Below are 21,994 nucleotides of genomic sequence, written 5' to 3'. Positions count from 1 at the left end.
CTGGTTCTTGGGTAGTTTCTGGCATTAAATCATCTGCTTCAACACTGTTATTTCATATTCCTCCCTCTGTGTGGAGATGATTGTAGGAGATAGACCCAACGTTTTTTTTAAATCCTCGCCTGGGGACTTTCGTTCATTGCTTTTAGAGAGAGAAGGGGGAGCAAGACAGAGAGAGAGAAACATCAATCGGTTGCCTCTCATAGGCTCCCTGACCAGATCGCACCTGCAGCCTTTCAGTATATGGGACAACCCTTCAACCGACCCCCCAACCAACCGAACCACACCGGCCAGGGCCATAGGTCACTCTTAAAGAATAAGCTGGATCCGGGATTATGCCTACTCAGTTTCGCATTCCCAAGGCCTGTGCGCGGCATCCAGCAAAACAGAAATCCTCAGTGAGGTTTCTTGAATAAATAACTAAGTGAATAGATATGAAAAAAAGTGAAGTTCTTTTGGTTAATGTTGACAGTAGTCCAAGTAGCCACTCGCCCCCAGACTCTACCCTGGGCCCTACACATAATGAGTTATGTAACCAATTTCCTACTTTGTTGAAAGTAAAAATGCGGACATTCTCCCAGAGTAGTAAAAAACCATCTAGTATTTTCCATATAGACTATTTCACAACACTCATCAATACTACGTTGTGTAGGGACAAAATGATTCCAACTCAAATACAGTACAGAAAAAGCTTTTTAATGCACTTCCCCCCACTCAGGCAAAAGAACTTCAGAAAACATCCATCATTAAGTAGTTTTACAAATGGCACTTTTGGCTACATTAGAGAATTGGAGATGAGTCCCATGTGTTCTCTTCTGATAGGTTAGTAGTTGATCAGCTTCAGAATGCAATCCTCTCTTAGAATAAAAAATAGCAAATTTGTTCTAAAAGACAGAAAAAATAAAAGCCTAAAGTCACTGTTTTAAAAATTTAACATTTATTTCATGCTATACTATTTTCACCTTATAATTTTAAGTATTATGCTACAATTTTTAATAAAGGGAGAACATAAATTTCAATCTAATTTAAAAATAAACATATATTAAGTACATATATTAATGCATTTGACAATAGCATATGCTAACTTTGATGATGGTCTTCATTTTGATACACTGCAGATTTGTCCTTTTGGTATTGAACCGAAGAAAAACATATTCCACCTGAAGTTCTGCATTAAATGAGTAAATTTATAGTCGATGACATAGTAGATTCTAACTAATCAGCAAAACTGAAAAGAGTTATTCTGATCATTTACGAGTAAAATGAAACAGGATTAATACGCAACAGGAGAGGATAGTTAATATCATCAGTTTAAAATAGGCCTTGAAGGTAGAGTATTTTCACAACATATTTGAAAGGAATGAGGATCTGAAAATGTGAGGCTCCATTTTGAACTGAAAGCTATAATTTTTAAATTATTCATTGCTACCACTCCAACACATTTTCCTTTGAGATGGTGTGAAGTTGATCCATCTAATCTACTCAGACATGGATATCTTCTTCATGTTACCCATCATTGCTCAACTAGTCCCCTGATCAATTTATAAATTATTTAACAGAGGTTAAAAATAAAACATCACGCAGTCCAAAAGGCAACTGCATTTTCCTCTCTACATACAACAGAACTGACAAACGCGGCTGTCAGATTTGCACTGATAGCACCTACAATGCTAAGAAACAAAAAACTACTTCCATCTCTACCACAAAATCATGAACATATTACACCAACACCTGAAAACCAAAAGTATCTTCTCTGGGAATGAAGAAGCCATTTCAGGGATTCTCAGTGAGGGAAACCTTACACGCCATGTACTGCTACACACAGATGCACGCCTACATTGAAATAAAAGTTCTTAGAAATACTACTTGCTGTTTAGAATCATTATTATTACATTTAGGAATAGAGTTTCTAAATGTTAAAGCAGTCCTAACCATCACATACCACACAAAATACTTACTTTTTAAGGATACGATTTAACAACCTGAGTCAATTAAAATGTATACCCTTCACCTGCACAGGTACCTGGCTCTATTTGCATTGGTAAGTACCCCAAACCCAAAGGCCTGTGTTCACCAAATTACCTGACGCAGCAAATGCTGGACCGAAAAGGACATAGGCCGGGGGGCAGGGGACTGGCGTTTGGCCCAGGCTCTGGACCCAACAAGCTTTATGAGTTAATGAGGGAGACTTTTCCAGCAAAGACAGAGAAAGGACATTCCAGGGAAGAGAAACTGCATGTGAGAAGGCTGGAGGGAGCCCGACAGACCCCCTGAGAGGACGGGGAGCATTCACTTTAATTAGTGTGAAGAGGCCACAGGTTGGCTCTAGGGCGAGCTAAGGTGAAGCTCTCTTAGCCTTAAGTAGAATTCTCTAGCACTTGGCCTTTAAACTGAGAGTGATGAGAGCCAAAGTAGAAAACCGTTCCTCCCTCCCTCCCTTCCTTCCTTAACCTTGTTATTCATAGGTCCAAAGACATCAGCGACACCCTCAAATAGATTTCACAGGCAGGAAGCTGTGCGGAGTAAATAAAGTCAGACATTCACTTCCCTGGGGCTTAGATTGGCTAAAGGGAAGTGACATTATGCCAGGGTCTATGATGACAGGCTTTAAGACGTGAGTAAAACGTACAAGCAGCAGTCAAGAAGATGCCATTTCCTGAAAGGCTGTCCTTCTCTTGTCCACTAGTGAATACCTGGGGACGGATATCATTTAAGACTCATCTCTTAAAGTGGGATAGTAAAGCCTCCCACTTACTGGTTGTGTGGGCCTTGGGCATAAGACTGACTAACCTCTTTATGAGTCAGTTTCCTCAGCTGTAAAATGAGGGCAATGATCTTGACCTCACTGGTCAATAGGAGTAAGTAATGAATAGCTTTAGCACAGCACCTGGTACAGAGTAAGCCTCCAACAGAAGGTTCCTAAAGGGGGAAAGGCTGGGGCTGGGGGTGGTAACACAGGACAGAAGCCCGTGTTCAAATCCAGGCTCCTATCACTTAGTGGTTTTTGCAGCTGGGTGAACTTAGAGACCATTTTAAACTTGCTCAGACTTAGTTTCCACAACCAAAAAGGGAGGATGATAATACCTACCTTGCAGGGTTGTGATGAGGGATAAAAGAGATCATATTTGTCAAGATCTGTAGCATAAATGCTGGTATCCAGTATAAATGCACATACAATAATATGTATGGAGATGATAATGTTTCTCAAATGTAGATCGATGATATTAATATTAACCATTGTATCTCACTTCAAAATCCTATTCTCTCACTACAGCTACAGGTCAGAAAAGTTGGATTGCACAAACATATATGCAACACCTTTAACATGGTATGTCGATTCCACCAGTACCAGTACATTATGATAACCTATCATAAAAAGAATGGCTGAGGTACATCATTCATATTTTATTTTGTTAATACATAATAAGAAAGTAACTTCATCATTCAGAATTCATTATACAAAATTAAGAAGAATTCAGCATTCCCTGACTCCCTAATTTGGCACTTTGAGGAATTTCCTCTATACACCAAGCCCCAAAATGCATTCTTTTCTAGATCAAAATAATAATAATAATAATAATCAAAAAGAAGGGAACATGCATATATACAAGTGAGCTGAAAAGTTACAACACACAAGGCTTGCTTTTGGTGAAAAATACTGCATTTTGCAGTGCATAATGTACTCCCGTGGATAATGCCCACCCACGTTTTTGTGCGCATTATACATGGGATTATTAGATGCATGTTATGCAATCATTATACCGATGTATTATGCTTATCCTTATTTTCTCCTCAAAAATTTGGGCAAAAAGTATGTATTATACATAGCAAAATATGGTAATCTCACCAAATACGCAGCATGTCATGTCCTTAGAATATGTTATACTAGAAAGCTAGTAAAAATTCAGGCCAATAAGGCAATTTAATTTCAAGTTTTAATCACATATGGGCCAAGTTCTAGAATACGTCACTTAAAAAGGGACAACTTCAGAGTGAAATCTTGCCAGAGACGTGATTCTGAATTATATGTGTATATATAAACTTCTCTTGTTTTGACATTCAACACGTTCAGCATTAATTCTAGAAAGCTGGGGTAGCTGACAGAACAACATGATTTAGGCTCAGACAGAGAAAACAGCAAACAATTTTAAGTAGTATCTCTCTATCTACCCACCCATATCATCACAAAGTTTTTGTTTGTTAACATATGTTGAAAACATATGTTAAAAGTTGATACTAAAGGCAAAAATTAAGAAATAGCCATTTTTTGATGGATTTTAAGCACTCAAACGCCTTAGAACTTCCTTCGAAGTGCTAATTCACAAGGTACTATTCCTTTGACTGTTGCTTTCATTTGAAGCTCGGTACAATCTAGATTCTCTATTAAGCGGTCCCATGCTCATTTCAGTGAGACTACAGTTTAAAGTCTGCAAGAAACTACTCTATTGACCCCTAGGAAGGGGATTTTAGCATGTTGCTGTTTTGGCTAGAGAAGCATTTCAACCGCTTTCTGCAAACTAAGATAAAAAACAGTGGGTGAGAACTACAAAGGGAAATCAAATAGAGCGATTCTACGCAATGAGACACTCCTGTGTCTCAAGTATTTTCGACACCGGCATAAGTTGTTGTTTTTTAAGATGTGTTACCCAGTCCTTCCACATTCAAACAGTGTATGAAACCCGAATTAAGATGTGTGTGCACGGAAAAAGATCTGTACGTCCAAAGCCACCCACGGGCATGGGAGTCTTGTCGTTGCATTGCTTCGTGTTGTTTTGGCATCGCTCATCCATAGGCCACTTGAAGGGCTGGGCAGGCCCCCTGCTCAGCACTCCAGCTCCTCCATGACCTCCATGACAATGGTCCGTGGGCCCGTCAGAATCAGGTTGCTCACGGTCCGGTAGTCTACATGCAGCACGTTGAGCCCGTTGACAGAGACGACAAACTGACAGACCTGAAGACAAGATGAAGAAAAAGCATCTGTTATAGCTCCTGACTTAACACAAACCTCTCATAAAGACATACTTCAGTCCTCACGGGTCATGTCACTCTTAAAATACCTAACCATATCCAGCTGACAACTGCAATTCAAGCATTTCCAGGAAACTACACTTTTTTTTTCCTGGAAGGCAATATAATGGAAAAAGCATTTGTTGTAGAGTTTTACAAAATTGGGTTTAAATCCTAACTTGGCAGCTTACTAGCTTAAGCTAGGTGTTTATATTTCTGAGCTTTCTTTTCCTCCACTCTAAAATAGGGATGAATAAAAGTAATGACAATAATACCACCTACAAGATTGTTTTAAGAATTGAACGTGAAGCTCCTACAGTGCTCTGATCCTATGGGGTACTCAATACATAGTCACAGTATCTATGCCTGTTATTATTCATTTGTACCCAATGTCTAGGCAGACCCCATGGCCTGGTGTTCCCAGCACAGTCGCCTTTTATACCTATTGTTCCTGTATAATTATTAGTAGTGCCTCCTTTGACTCGTCAAGGTGTCCCAGTTGAGATAATAAATACCACACATTCTCCCATTTCCCATCTTTATGAAAATGGATGAGGCCAACCAAGGTTAGCTTTTATATTGTCAGTGTCACTTAACCTGTGATAGGCGAGAGAATGACACCAAGAAATAAAAAGGCATCATTCGATAATGAGAGGCCCGTCTGGATATGTCACAGGGAGCTTGATACTGCCCCACAGCCACTGCCCCAAATGGAAGCCCTTCTCTTGAAGTTGGTGGTGGCATCAGGTACTAGGTGCTTTTCATTTAGCTGACACGCATGAACAGATGGTATTATCTGTGGTGCGTCTGAAGATGTGGATATTCAAGATGAACGATTTGGTTATATTCACTCAAATAGAAAAATGGAAAGAACACAGATCTCCTGCTGTCACTGATAAGAGCAAAATAGAATCAAACAGACTGGAAGTCCATACACTGCCTGGTACATAGTAGCTACTTGTTGGAGGCTGAGGAATGCCCCAACCAAAGATGGCCATGTCCTAATCCCCGGAACCTGTAAATATGTTAGTTTATATACAGCAATGGGGAATTGAGGTTGCAGATTGGACTGGGTCTCTAAACAGCTGATTTTAACACAGAGAAATTACCCTCAGTTATCCAAGTAGGTCCAGTGTAATCACAGGGGTCCTTACACAAGCAATTATCCCTTATTAACTGGGAAATTAAGAAAATAAAGAAGAGGAAAGCAAGGAAGACAAATGGGAAGGGAGAGGTGAGGAGAGGGGAGGGAAAGCTGATAGTTTGGTTGAGATGGGTTAATTTAATGATGTCTACCATATCTGTTATTCTGCTGTTAATATTAGTATTTCTTTAAGCATAATGCCTGAGTAATTCATGTGCACATCTGCTCCCAATGACTGATTAATTCATGTTAACTCATATATTGTGAAAATGAGGAAACACTTGAAAACCACCAGTTGGGGTTGCTAAATGAGAGGGCAACGTTGCCAGGTGAGCTCACGAAGGCTCCGGTTCACCCTGCATATGTGCTCAAAGATGAGATGTGTTTCTGCGTCACTTAACATCACCTTCAACATTGAGTCTCATCCAGAATTGTATTCTATCTCTCCCATACAGTGCTTGTTTAATTGACCAATATTTAGAAGTTAGGAAATTTTAATATCAAAACCCAGTTTGGTTTTTTTTTTTTGGTTTTTCTTACAGTGAAAAACTATATTTTGTTTCTTTAGATATTACACAACTTGTAAAGAATTTTTAGTTTACTATTCCCCATCCAATCTTCAATTGGACCTCATTATAACTATTGTGCCAAAGCCGTAAAGGTAGGACATATATCTGGGATGTGTTCTAAGCAGCCTCCCAATTTTGAAGCTGAATGATTGAAAAAAAAATTCTCTTATCAACCTATTAGGACTAATAGCAAAGAATGATTTAATACATGTAAGGTTACATGTCCCTTATATAAGGGAACCACCTGTGTTGACAAACACTCCCCCCCATCACTTTAAACATAATGAGAAATATTTAGTTAGCCTTACTCTAAAGCTTGCTATAGATTTCATAATCACTGCTAATTATTTTGCACAAATATAGAGGGAAAATTATAGCCATTGATTCAAGCAGTTAACTGGGCGTCAATGGAATGTCATTTTTGCATTGTGGTCAGAGAATATGCTTGGTACGACTTCAATCTTCTTGAATTTGTTGAGGGTAGTTTTGTGACCCATCATATGATCTATCCTTGAGAATTTCCATGTGCACTGCAGAAGAATGCATAATCTGATGTTCTGGGATGAAAGGCTCTGTAAATGCCAATTGTGTCCATTTGGTCCACCATGTCATTTAAGGCCAAAGGGGGAAAAAAAAAGAGTCTGGCCTTTCTGAAACAGTCTGAAGATCTAATGGTACCACATCTGGATGGGCACTTGGCAATGGCTGAGAAAAGGTTACTCCTATCTAGATGGGCACATTTGTTTTCTCATTTCTTCTCGCTTTCTACTTCTCCTACTGTAGGTGACAGACAATTGTGTCTACAATCCCTGATCTGGGGCCACCAGGGGAAAAGAGCCAAAAAGAGAGGTACTTGTTGCTTTAAGAAATGAAGGACCCCAAATGTCCAGCTGCTGACTGGAGAAATGAATTTGGTATATCTGCACAATGGAGTATTATTTAGCAATAAAATGAAACCAACCACATGCTACATCATGGATGAACCTTGAAACTGTTATACTAAGTAAAAGACGCCAGTCACATAAACCATATTTTGTCTGAGTCCATTTATATGAATTGTCCAGAACAGACAAACCCAGAGACAGAAAGTAAGAGCAGTGGTTGCCTAGAGCTGGGGGGTGGCGGGGAGGAAGTATGGGAGGAATTGCTAATGAATACCCACTTTCTTTTAGGGGTGATGAAAATATTCTAAATTTGATTGTGGTGATAGTTGCATAACCCTGAGAATATACTAAACATCAGTGAATTGTACAGTTTTCATGGGTGAATTGTATGGTGTGTGAATTATATCTCAACAAAGTTGTTACTTAAAAAAAAAGAGAGAGAGAGCTAAAGGGAAGAAAGAGCAGCCTGATGCCAGCAGTGCACAGATCTCTGTGGACTGGAGAGCACGTTGCGGGGTTGCTTCTAAGAGAGAGTCTTGTCTGCCTCTTGACTGTGGGGGCTTGGGGAGTGGGGGAGGGCACCGAATTCTGAATGGCAAGAGCTATGTACTTTGGAGGTCGAGCATTCAAATGACTTGTGCTCAGGACCCATGCCCAGAAGTTCAGGGCTGGGAAAGAGGCAGCCGGCAGGTCCAACTGGGCAAGGACCAGTCGCAAAAGTAACTAATGCTGGTCAAGGTCCATGTTATTGGACTGCCTGAACCCCAGGATGGGAGCCAAGAGGGCATATCATTCCAAAGGGGAAGAGCATGGGCCAGGGGTACCAAAATGATTTTGTATTAAACTTCTTATCAACCCTGGAGAGTGGCAACTTGAACTGAATTTTTTTTTTAAAGTTCATTTGTTTGTGTATGTGTGTGCATACACACTCATTTTTCAAATGCCAAATTTTGTAACCAATTTACTCTTTTACAAAATAAAGCACACTCAAGACTACCCTAGGCATACCAATGGTCTCACCCCTGCACTCCCACAGGCTCTCCAGACCAACAGAGAACAAGAGTGGGGTTAGAGAAAAAGCACCATGAACCACTCTTATCCTAAAACCCCTCCCCGTGCCACACCACCTGAGCACTCCTCTGGGAGTATTAAGATCATGGGAAGACCCATAGGGTGCTGGACAAAAACTAAAACATTGTATACCAACTAGTATGTGGAGAACTTGAATAACACAAAGATTTAAATAGCCAAGACCTTGTCTTCATGTAGCGTACAATCTAGTTCAGGAGAAAGAATATTGCAGGTAGGATCCTTTTCAAAGCAGCAGGCAATTTCTCAATCAATTCTGTTGTTTATTAAAAACCCATTCTTTTCCAGGCATCAATCCAGGTAGTTTATCTACTTTATTAAAAATCCTCCTAATAGCCATGGGGTGACATCTGTTGGATTTTGGCCATACCACTGTCATTCTGCTGAAAGCAAGCTGGTATCTTTTTTGGGCATCACCTTTATCCTGTGCTGAGCAAAAGAGAAAGGGATGCCAATTAAGGTGCTCTCCCCTATTCTTAGTGTCACTTGACCCAAGTTGGGCCAATCAGACTCTCCCCTGGACCACTGAACCTGGGGCCGAGCAACACAGGAGATAAAGTCTATTTGCTCTGGGACTTAGCTTCCCAGATCGGCCCTGGTTCCTGTCCTCTATTAAGCTCGGTTCTCTAGACTGCTACATTCTTGATATCCTTCCAATCAATTTCTTTGTTTCCCTTATAATAGCTGTTTTCTGTGCTTGGCAATCCATGATCCCCAATACAATCCTTACAAAAAAACCTGAATCTCGCAGTGGCTATTTGCTCAAGGTCACATAACTAAATGCCACATCTGGAGTTTGAACTCCATACGATCCTGCAACCTTCTATAAATACAAATTAATAAACCATAATATCTATATATGTAAGTATGAGGAAGTCTAGGACCACTCAAATACAGGGGTGGGCAAAAGTAGGTTTCCAGTGGTTCAGATGAAAAAAGACACGAGGCTATGATTACTATAATAGCTTGATTAACTCAAAAGATTGTCACGATTTACTCAGCTAAGATCATGTTGCTCTTTGTGTCACTTAAAATCCTCAACGATATGTACATGTAGACATTTATTTCAAATTGTGTCCTTGGGCGAGGCAAAAGAAATTTTATCACGCCTATTTTCAAGGTAGTATTTTTAGAGTCAGGCTGTTCGGAGAGACGTCATCTCTCCCTACGTGGTCCCAACAACTGCTGCGGTTCCCGCAGTTCCAATGTCCTGTTACTAACGATGTGCAAAATGATCAAGAAATACAGGTAGAACTCTGTCACATATTCAGTTACAATGGACTTTGAATTGGCATCTATGGTACACTATGTTCTGCAAATAAACACACATTACAAATAACCACAGGAAGCACACAGCCTGGGGGAAATTATTTTTCTTCTATATTAAAGGCAAATCCATGCAGATAAACAGAACATGTAGCGGCCTCAGAATAGAACTACCTCCCGTTCATATTACCTCCTACTTGGGCTCAGGAAACTTAGATGCCACCCACAGGTGGTAATGAGAATTCGTGTGAGGATAAGATGCTTTTTTTTTTTTTCTTTACCAGATCTGTTTTCAAAGATCTGATTACAATGCTCTCATTTTCCCAGTTCATAGGCAAGAGATCATTTGTGAGCTTCTCTAAACTCAATCTACAAAAGACATAGTACCTTAACTTCTTAAAGAAGGGATAAGGAGGACATTATCCTTAATGAAAAGGAAGAACAAAACCTTCCTAAGTCCTAGGTAAGGGATGTTTCTGAGCTGCAGGGCAGTGGAAAAAAGTACTAAAAACCAAAGTAGGTCTGGAAAGAGTTAACAGGACAAGGGAGGCAGGAATCTGCACATTTCAGGGTGTGATCAGCTAGGATAAATACCTAGGCTGAACTGAATGTCACCCAGCCTCCCTTCTGATAAGGAGCCAAACCAATAAAATAACCTTACTTCTAATTCCTCTCCCTGCACCAGTCCTGGCAGATGTCCGACAACCCTCCGGACAGATTGGGTGCCCATGGGATTGTGCAACTGTGCATGGGATTTTGTATGGCTGGAGAGAGACCACAATTATTCAATTGTTTTGTCTAAAATGGGAGTGAGATTGGGGAGAAACACTACACCTAGGATTACATAAGTGTCTTCTCACTGCCATGGAAAGCTGTATCCACCAAGACATTTCCTGGAAATGGCTGGGACCATGTGTTCATGTGAACGCTACTTTGGTGTCTCTCTCTCTCTCTCTCTCTCTCTGTCTCTCTCCCGCCCCCCCTCCATATTGAAAGAAAAAGGATTAGAGGTTAAGGTTGCTTTGAGCTTTCCCTGAAAATAGCAAAACATTTAGCAAGGCAGAGACTAAGAGAGATAAAGTTTCAGAGACAGAAAGAGTCACAAAAAGAAGGAAAGACACAGATACAGATCCAGGAAGAGCTGAGTCCTGGTTAGTAGGGTATGGAAGCCAATCTAATCAAATGCTTCAGAAAGCAGAACCAAGGTATTAAAGGCAAGTTAATACTTAAACTCTTAATCAAATAGAACACTTGGATGTATTCTAGAGATCATCCTATCAAGCTCCCACTGAAAGTAGAACTCTTTTCTACAAATCCATACCAAGCATCCAACCTATCTTACTTCAATACTACTTACGACAGGAAATGCACCAATTAATGAAAAAGCTTTGTGCGGGGGTCGGGGGGCGCGGAGGGCAGCTGCATGTTAGAAGTTGTGGTCAATACTCTTCAAACCATTCTCACTGTTCAACTGCTTAAGTGAAAACTGCACCCAAATATAAAATGATGCCCCTCAAGTTGTAGTGCAAATAAAAGTCACGTATGGGGGCTTGTTGCATATGTGAATTCTCAGATCTCACCCAAGACCTATCAAACCAGACTCTTTAAGTGGGGGGTGGGGTGGGGGGGCAACATGGGAAAGAATCTGCATGTTCATTGAATATATCAGGTGAGTCTAATAAAGCACTATGTGAGAAAGCAATGCTATAAAGTATACACTAGAATTTTTCCTGCCAAAAGTTGTTTTAAATGCTCATTCCACCCTTGCTAATATTATAATAATGCATACTATGACCAGGAGCATTAACAGCCACAAATATAAAAGGGAGACTGACATTTCAGTTTTTATCATAATTATTACTTGCCTGAAGTCTATTATTTTTAGAGCCACATTTTGCTATCTTCCAGACTTCAAAATTAATAATAACAATGTATAAAACGCAGAAATTCAAGACTATCATCAGAGATAACACCCAAGTTGCTCAAAACACAATACCAAAATAACCAAATGTGCTGGCATGTTAGAGCACACAGACTTTTAAAGCCACAGTGAGCCACCGTCCTTCAATTGCTGATGTGGCAAATAGATACCATGTCCAGACCTGCTGTGAGTAAGGACGGAGGCTTCCGAGAACCAAAGTATCAAAAATCACCGTGCACAAGTCTTGCACTACCTGGGATTCAATATATAGCGAACCATTAAAAAAAAAAAAATCAAAGGAGGCAGAGGGTCAACAAGAGCAATGAAAATCATGAGGAGGTGAAGAAATATTTGAAAGCTACTCACATTTAAAGTTTAGGAAAAAAGGTTATATTTTGATTGTTTGCATTTCTTTTTATCTTTGGGGGTGGAGGTGGGGAGTCATTATATAACTTCTGTTTCCCCAAGCTTCATTGAGATAAAGCTGACATATAACACTGTGTGAGGTGAAGGCGTACAGCCAGACCACTTCTGAGGTCACAACTTGCCAGTTATCATGAGCAACGCTCTCATGGCTAAAAGAACATCTAATGTTCTCCCGAAGTTCTTTAATCACTTGAAATTCCCAACTTAACCTAGAGGTAGGTACTATTATTGCTATTATTATTATTGTTATTATTATTATTATTATTCCCATTTCACAAAGGCCAGTTTCAGAGAAATAACTGGAGCTAGTAAGTAGGAGGGCCAGGATTTTAACTACAAACTCCTATACTAAAACCCTAAGCTACTCTTCCTCCAAGTAATAGATAATCGGCTCCCTTAAAATTGGCATTGACACCACACGAAGGAACACCCCACTTGGTATCTACATGCCTTTCACTCACTGAATTTCTTCAGAATGTGGCATTTGATTTTTTCCTCTTCCATCCTTGAAAATGGAAGAATGTCACCCAGCCATCATTTTCACCACCAACATCATTACAGGGAAGAACATGGTTGGGAGTAATAAGAGGGCATTTTTACTCTTAAGGATAACTCGGGCCAACCTTCACATCCGGGCCAGCCCTTTTGGGGGTATATGTCATCTTATTAGCCTCAACCAGCGTTCAAATAACCACATCTCCTTATAACCTACAGGAGAAGGGAGAAGGTCCCTCTCACCGTAGGAAGCGCCAATCTTCAGCTAGCTGGAGGTGAAGACCCATGACTCCTAGATGAAGATGTTAAAGATGCCAGGAGGAAAGAAAGACATAACATGAATGCAGGATGCATAGTCACCCTTGGTAACGACGCTGCATATAATTCAGCCAGCAAGCCCCAAAGCACACCATTTGTCATGGTGATTACATTCCTCATCTGTGCTCTTACTGGTGTTACCAACTCCACCCACAGGTCCTTTTCGGTGTGCAATCTTTGCTTCACAATAGAAACAGGCCAGCAGAAGATTCAATGTACCATCTGTCTCTGTGGGAGGTGAGAATGTTGGTATCAGGTGATTAGCACAGCACGGGTGTTGCCACGCTCAATGTGAGGCACCTCCTTCACTTGCCTATAAAGCTTAGCTGATCCACAGCAAAATGGATTTCCTAAAAAGGTCTTCTCCAGGGATTCTGTCTTTCCTTCCTCCCAGTGAGGATTTCCTCGAGGGTAAAGTTAAGCACAGAGTAATGGAGGAAGCACCAGGAGATAAGTTCTAGCCTCAGCTCTGCACCCAGGGGACTGAGTCATTTTGAGTCACTTTGAGTCACTCTGAGTCACTTCACTTTTCCAAGCATTAAGTCTTCATCTGATAAGCTGAGCTGAAAAATTGTATAATTACTAGGGACTTTCAGCTCTAAGTTTCTACGCAAAAAAAAAACAAAGAACAACCAAAAAACCCCCAAACCACCCACTTCTGTTTATTGGTGATTGAACTGTTAACGATTTTTGTTCGCTCATTACTATGTGCCAAGAACTAGGCTAGGAGTTTGCATGCATTAAATTTGGAAAGGAGACATTATTTTAGATACATAAACTGACATTCAGAACAATACAAATTAAAGTAAGTAAGATGAGAGTCTGTCTCAAGCACTTATAAGTTTTAGATATATAAACAATAACAATAAAAAAGGTCTAGAAGACATATTATTAACCTGTATCCTATTAAGACACTTAAGCACAATAGTATTAATATTGGCACATAGAACAATGAAGCAGAGTTGGAAGTTCAGAAACTGACTCTAACACATGGGCGTTTGGCTTATGGCAAAGGAAGCACTGCAGAAAAGAGGGACATTTTAGCCCTGACCAGGTGGCTCAGTTGGTTGGAGCATTGTCCCATACACCAAAAGGTTGTGGGTTCAATTCCTGGTCAGGGCACATACTGAGATTGCAGGTTTGAACCCTGTTCGGGGCCACATACAAGAAGCAACCAATCAATGTTTCTCTCTCCCATCAATTTTTTTCCCTCCCTTTTTCTCAAATCAATATACATATCCTTGAAAAAAAAAGAGGGACATTTTATAATGATAAAATTTCAAGCCATCAACAAAGTTAAAATTATAAACATTTGTGTCTAACAAATATGTATACCAAACATACATGCCTAACAAAAAAGCCCCAAAATACGGAAAGCCAAATTCTCAGAATTTGAGAGACAGATAGACAACTCAACAATAACAGTTTGAGACTACTCTGCTCCACTAACAATAACGGATAGAACCATTAGGCATACCCCATGCCATACCCAGGCATAGCCTACGACCCAGCAATTCCACTCCTGGACACGTATCTAATACTATGATGACAACATGATTAATTTACATAAATTTTCAAAGTAGACAACTAATCTATGGTCCTAGAATTCCTGGATAAGAGCTTGTCTTACAAGAGCTTGAGATATACCAAAATATTTGAAAAAAATAATTTGTACATTTTCTACTTAGTGCAATAAAATAGTTTTAACTCACCTCTTATAATTTATTAGTTATGTGACTGGGCAAGTTATATATTCTTTGAGTATATATTTTACTCATCTGTAAAAGGAGGCTCAAGTTTATTATGAGGATCATATCTGATTAACTACTAAGCCCAGTGTTTAATTCCAGTGAACAGTAAATACTTACTGGTTTTTCCCTTCTACCCCTCTTCCTGCACAATCTCTCCCTCTCAAATAGTCCACTGAATGCAGATGGTTGAAAAAGAGAGAAACCATGTTGTGTTGGAGTTACTCATTCAGATAGAAAATGAAAAATAAAAACAAAAGGGTGACAAGAGAGAAAGTTTCCCCATCCAAGAACACCCTGCAAGGATAGAGAATCCAGAAGCCATTGGAAAACAGCAACATAATTCTAATAAGCAGTGGAATTGGATTTAAAAAAAACCCTGGTCCTATCCATAAGATATTCACTTAAACAAAGTCACTTCAGAACTGAAAGGGTCATACAGTGTAACTAGACTCTGGGATGGTCCTTCACCAAAAGAGACATAAGCTGAGTCAAGATTTGCTAGTTACATCTGTAGAAAGAAGTTCTTACATCTCAGAAAGCTTCATGTTTACCAAAACGTCTAACGTCAGCATGGATACTACTTAGGAATTTTGGTCACTGCTGTAATAAATAAATAAACTGTGGGTCTATGTAGTGCGCAATAGCCCTCCCTGACGGCAGAAAACAGTTCTTGGAAAAAAAAGAAAAGAAAATTTGCAGCTGTGGTTTCAGTCCCATAAATCTCTCCACCAAATATGCGACTGGCTGGGGAGTGAGGCTGTGGGAGGAGGCAGAGATCCAGTCCAGGGACAAACGCAGGATTCTCTCTCTGGAGAGAATTATGGACTTCCTCTGCGCTGGATGCATTGGAAGCATGCTGTACGGCGACGTGGTTCCCCAAAGAACAGACTATGATTAGCCTTGAAGGAAAGCCAACCACACACATGTAAGAATGACTCTTTCACAATGAAACAACAACAACAAAAAGCAACTCTAGAGACTTTTTGTCTCAGATTGAGCAATTCGAAGTGCCTGCTGGTTTCAGACAGAACCTGCCTTTCCAGATCCAGTGGAGCAAAGGTCTGTTTCAGAGCGAGGCTGGACTTTGGTCCACTTGGCCCAACTGGTGGCGGTGGTGGGGGTCCACCAAGGGGAGACTGTGGGGTGCTTCAGGTGGAGGGACATATGGGGAACCCTGGTTCAGTCCATAGTCCTTGGACTCCCCAAATTAGGAAGAAAACTTGCCTTCCTGGGGATTCTCTCTGGCGTCGTGGATAAGGTGCAACGGAGGGTAGTGGCTTATCGTGGCGGCCCCCATCACCTGCCCGCAGGCAGCTCATGATTGCACGGGACTGCTTCCGAGATCTGCGGCTGCTAGCACAGACGGCATGCTCCTGAACTGGTGATTTCCAAGGTTATAAGAAGCGTTCAGGTGCCGAAGAGCGGTGACACCTGACATCATAACCACAAGATTCTGTGGACTTCCTTTACTACTGAAGGAAAGGGACCTGTCACCGGAGCCTTAATACCACAGAGGACATGCCAATTATCTATCCCACCCCCGCCCCTGCTCCCTGTACAAAGTTGGCTAACATTGTGTATACAGAAAGTTCCTTAAAATTCCCTGTCACTACCCCTTGGGGCTTCCAACAGCCGGAAATACACTCTCAACACACATATCAACTCCCGCAGGCGCAGACAATGAAAAGAGGCTCCGGAAGGTCAGACTTCCACCCTAACCCCAAACTGTTTCCTCCACAAGACTCTCTTACCCATTTAGCTGTTTGCCCTTAGAATGTTTACTGTTAGGCACTTAACACCAATAAGTTCTTATGCTTTTTTTCCCTGGATTATGTTAAAAATGCAAAATTAATGTATCAAAGATTTAAAAAAATAGATCATTCAGTGAGATGCAGGACACATCAACATGATTCATCAGGCATATAACTGCATTACAATTTCGTTTCTGCAAATGCAATGCATTCTTCATATATTCCTCATATATTTATAAGGGGTGATATTATCTAATGTTTAAAGATGAGCAAGAGTCTCAGTCCCCTTATTCCACCGCCAAAGTGGTGCTACTGCTCTGAGCCGGGCTAGGAACACGTGTATGTGCGCGCGCACACACTCGGCAGAGACACACGGGCCACCATCTCATTGACAATGTTTTAGTGGGAGAAGTAAGAGGACTATAAACAGGGCTGAGCATGGGTATGACAAGGCCTGGGCTAAGCAACCTTAAGTGTTCTTTGCTGAGGCTAATGGGAGCCGAGTGCCTCCCAGAGAGGGAGCCAAGCCTCTGGTTTCTGTTCTAGAACCCCATCCTTATTCTACCAGTACCTGGGCTATACGCAGGACGCAGAACCAAGAGATCTGTAGGCCAGGGCCATGGGCTCCCCATCAGGCTAATTGAGGCTGTCTCAGTTCAAGACTTGTGCTGAAGGATCAAGAGTTTCCCGCTAACTTGGCTAAAGGTTGGGAGTCAAGTTTCCACCTCCCATGACCTAGCAACGGACAATGGGCATGGATGGCTCAATGTCATGTTCTAGATCCCCTCATCTTTAGGTGCCTCACACACCAGCCCCAGAGAACTGTATGGATTCGAAGACTGGAGTTCCCATCAATATCTCTATTCCTAGAGAAACACCTGACCTCTGGTAGAGCTGGTAACATATTTTTGCCAAGATTAGCCAGATGGAGAGAAATTGAGGACCAGAAAAATAAAATGTCAACACATTTCAGGGGCACCATGATATAATGGGAAGACCAAGGTCTGGGTCCAGAGAGACCTGGGCCAGTTTGGCTCCTGATTCTGATATTTAGTTGCATGGCTAGAGGCTATGACTCAAACTCTTTCAACCAGAACTGTAAAACATAGCTAATATCCAGCTCATAAGACTGTAACAAAGGTTAGAGGAGATGACACATAATTAAGCAACTAGCACTGTACCCAGCATGATGCTCAGCAAAAGTGGGTTCCTTATCCCCGTTAGGCCTGTAGACATTAAGTTACATTCAATGGTCTACCCTCTAGGCCATCTCCCAAGCCTGTGAACGTTTACTTCTGATGCCAAACCACTGAATTCTTAGCCAGGACCAAACGCCCTTGCAAAGACTTTACGCAAGAAAGTGATTAATTTACAGGCTAACCCTGGAAAATTGACTTCCGTTCTAGGCATTAATAAATGCTTCCAAGATGAAGTACGTATTATGGAAACATATATAATTTTATTAACCAATGTCACCCCACTGAATCCAATAAAAAAGAAAGAAAAGAAGTGGAAATTTGAAGACAGGTACAAAGGGAGGACCCCATGAAGAATGGGAGAGGTGGCTACAGAAAGCCAAGGAGACAGGCCTCTGAAGAACCCAACCATGCCAACACCTTGATCTTAGACTTCTTGTCTCCAGAATTGTAAGAAAATAAATTCCTACTAAGTACCAAAAAGAAAAAAAAAGAAAAAAAAAGAAAGAAGAAAAATGCCTACAGGAAAGTTTTCCAGATGGCCATATTTAGCCTGATCATATTTCTTCTTTTATAAAGTAGCTGAACTAAGCCATGTTTTGTACACAACTACAGTTCACTAGAGCCAGTTCTTTTCAGGAGTTTGGAGAGAAAAGGCCAGAACTTCTATCTTGAACACTTCATCCATTTTGGGTCCCTGCCTCAAGGAGCAAGAAGGAAAGTACAAGAAAGAGACAGTTTCAGCTTATAGAGACAGTGGTGGAAGATTCTAGATAATGTCATATAACTCCATGCGCAGTAGCATGTACGAGGTACAATATTCAAGGAGAGCACTCTACCCCTTTACCAGGCCATCCTCTACTCTCCCTTCCTGGATGCATCTCACATTCGTTCCTTCCTCACACTTCTACTGAGGACATTTTGTGGGTCAGATATTAGGGAAAACATGACTATAAATAGGAAAGAGCAGCACTATGGTGACCAAGCTAGAACTGTATGTCCTAGACTCCCTTCCAAGTATAGTTCCAGGTTCAAGTTGGCCCCAAGAAGGAATCAGCATAGTATCTGGAAGGTGGGAGCAGTGAACATGACTCACGGCCGCCATGGCTGCAGTGAGAGGCTGACTCGGAGGCTCTGAAGTTCCAGCCCGTCCTGGATCTGTGCTACTCTACACCCAGTTCTCTTGCCTGAATGACCACTTTGATGGCCAACATTGTCTTCAAGCCCCCCATCAGCCCATGAGATCACAGCCTTCTAGAGAGTTCTTCATGCGCTTCCTTTCCAGCCCCATTCTAGACCCTTTAGGAATGAAAGCTAGGGTCACCCAACCAGGATTAAAGGTTTGGGAACCATAAACAATGAAGATGCTGGCTGAGGGTCCAGGGGATATGAAATTAGTGGAAAAGAGACGCTATTAATACATGTGCAGAGATGTTGACGGATTACACCTCATTCTAATTTTCCTTTGAGGTGAGAAATGCAGAGGGCTGGTCGCTTCCAGCTTGTCCTTGCTCTCTCCCATGTCCAGCTCTTCCTCCCACTGCTGGCCTTGCTAATAGGAAGGACTCTCATGCCACCACCTCTAAGAGACGTGTGAAGTAGGAGCCAGTCACCCAGGCTTAACAGAGAGCATGAAAGAGCCCAAACCCAAGCTGTAGCGGTGGAATCTAGGGAGGTCAACAAATGGAACGCAGCGGCAGGTGTGAGGATAGAGGCTGGGGGTTGGCAGAGAAGCAACTTTAAGGCAAAGATGAGGAGAGACTTGGAGACAACAGCATGCTGATGACATGCTGGCCCAGTGTCCAGGAAGAGCTGGGATACGGGCCTGGAGCTCCAAGAGAGCGTGGGTAGAGTCCGCTTTGGGAATGACGGGCACAGAGGGCATGGGTGAAGCGGCGGGCAACGGGTTGTTACTACACAACACTTAACTAGCGACAACTGTGTACTTTTTCCAGGTATCTCTCTCCGTATATATCCTATTTTCACAAGATCAGAAGCTCCTGAGAGGAGAACTTCAGCATCTCCAGAATCTGAGACATGTAAGTCATGTCTCACACATGAGCTCGGAGCGCTGGATTCCAGCATCCACAGGTGGGGGACCCCCGTGGGTCTCCGCCTCCCCTGACCTGGTGAAGGCAGGGGACTGTCATGCCTTCAAAGACATGGTGTGTGCCTGCCCCTGATGCCTCCGGCTCTGGGGTTGGAACCGGATCTCGTCAACCCCAGCTGCGAGGTGTGCAGGCGGCCGTTCGCCCAGGACACAGTTCAGTCAGGGCACGGTGGCCCCTGCACTAACACAGCCGGACACACGTGGCCCTGCCAGGGCAGCTCTGTCCTCCGCGGGGCGGAGGGGCTCCGTGGGCTCTCCTTACGCAGGTCGCTGGCTGTCCCCACCCCAGGAGGAGAGGCCCACTGAAAACTCTATTTTGTGAACTTTCCATCAGTTGTCACTACTTCTGCCCAATCTGGGGGCTCTGGGATGAGGCATGAAGAGGGAGGAAAAAGTAATCATTTTTATCCATCTTTTAAAACTGAAGACTCAAAATATATTTGAATTAATATGAAATTGACGTCCACCTGTTAAACCTTCCGCATGGCAGAATGCAGTGTGTTATCCTTTCTTTTAAAAATCCTCTGCTGCACCGTGGAGCCTCCCCAGGGGACAGGCCGCAGCTGCTCACTGGCAGCCTCACCGTCAAATGGGGCTGCAACCCCATCCTGAAATTCCACCCTTAGGTACGAGGCAGGCAACAGGAGCTGTGTTTGCGCCGCCAGTTGGGGGAAGCCGGGTTCCTTTCCTTTTTATTATTTTTTTTAAGTTAAATGTTATATTTTGAGATAATAAATTCATGTGCAGTTGTAGGAAATAATGCAAAGGGAAAAAGAAAAAGAAAAGTTATACAGAGAGATCCCACGTACCCCGTCCCCAGGTCTCCCACAATGATACCATCTTGTTAAAGTGCAGGTCCACATCCTAACCCAGGCACCGACACGGACACAGTCAAAATACCAAACATTTGCCGCATGCCCAGGGTCCTTCACGCTGCCCTTCATAGCGTGTCCGCCTCCCTTCCCCCGCCAGTCCTTGGCCACCCCAGCAACCACTCGTCTGCATTCTGTATCTTTAACTGTGAAATTTTAAGAATGCTATATAAATGGAATCATATAGCATGTAAGGTTTTCAGGTTGGCTTTTTAAATTCAACATCATTTTCTGGAGAGCCATTCATACTGTTGCACGTACTCCTTTTAAGGAGTTCGTAGTGTAGAGGTACCACAAGAGGTTTAACTTCGCATTCGCTGAAGGACATCGGGGTTGTTTCCGGGTCTGGGCGAGGCCAGGCTTCTCGAATAGCATATGACACAGCTGTAGGGATTCAAAGATGAGCGCATGAGCAACGTGGGCGCCAAGGCTACGGTTCGGTGGGTTGCTTTGCTCCGGGCCAATTTGGACATCGACTGGAACAAATATGTTTTCTAGTGTGCTTGTCACTGATAATACGCTGTGAGGAAATACCTCAATACCCAAAGTCCGCCATCCACATGCCTTCGCAACGTATTTCAAAATCGAACGTGCAATGCTGCCTTTCATCTGACTTTGAGGCATGAAAGTCCACACAGCCCCTCATCCAATGTGCAGGGACTCATTATGCAGCATTGCACCCACCTGGTCAGAGGCCTGGGATGGGAGTTGGAACCTGTGGCTGCTGCACGTCAAACTCTCCTGGGCAGTCTCTGAAAAGTGCTGACATCTGGGCCTCCCCCCAGACCAATGAATCCATTTCTTGGGTTATTTTTGAGGCTCTCCCCCGGGTGATTCCGAGGTACAGGGGAGCTGAAGAAACACGCAAGGGTCTCTGTGTTCTCGCTCATGCTTGTTTTACACAAGAGGATGAGATGTAAGCCCCGTACCCAGAAGTGCAAGTCATGGCACAGGAAGCACCGGAATTCACTCTTCACCTGGCGCTGAACAACCTACTTGGGTCTTCGTTTTCTAACAAGTAAAATGGAATTAATAACGCTTACCTCTATTTCAGAAAGTTGTGATAATTTAATCATAAAGGTTACATTCTCTGACATATGTCTCATAAAAGAAAGGCACTCTTATTGTTATTATTAAAAACAGTTGATTATAATATAAAGTTTAAGAGCTCTTATTACTGAAATGACTATGATCATAT

General features: G+C 42.2%; 1 protein-coding gene across 2 annotated transcripts in view; it reads right to left on the bottom strand.

The window, feature by feature from the left end:
* Positions 1-686: 686 nt before the first annotated feature.
* The window catches only part of DEPTOR (DEP domain containing MTOR interacting protein), a 119,208-nt gene continuing 97,900 nt past the window's right edge, over positions 687-21,994 (bottom strand). The window contains exons 9-10 of one of the 2 annotated variants that reach the window (XR_008530577.1): positions 4,731-4,948; positions 687-881 (exon numbers count right to left, since the gene is read on the bottom strand). Coding sequence is in view for 1 of the 2 variants with exons in the window: in XM_054590438.1 (XP_054446413.1) it covers positions 4,820-4,948 (129 nt within the window). In the remaining variant the exon portion in view is untranslated. The other variant, XM_054590438.1, reaches the window with a different exon arrangement.

This window comes from Pteronotus mesoamericanus, unplaced genomic scaffold (genome assembly GCF_021234165.1).
Source record: "Pteronotus mesoamericanus isolate MK-2021 breed Mesoamerican mustached bat unplaced genomic scaffold, CSHL_Meso_final scaffold_174, whole genome shotgun sequence".
NCBI classification, from domain to species: Eukaryota; Metazoa; Chordata; class Mammalia; order Chiroptera; family Mormoopidae; genus Pteronotus; species Pteronotus mesoamericanus.
This window is presented reverse-complemented; position numbering and strand designations above follow the sequence as displayed.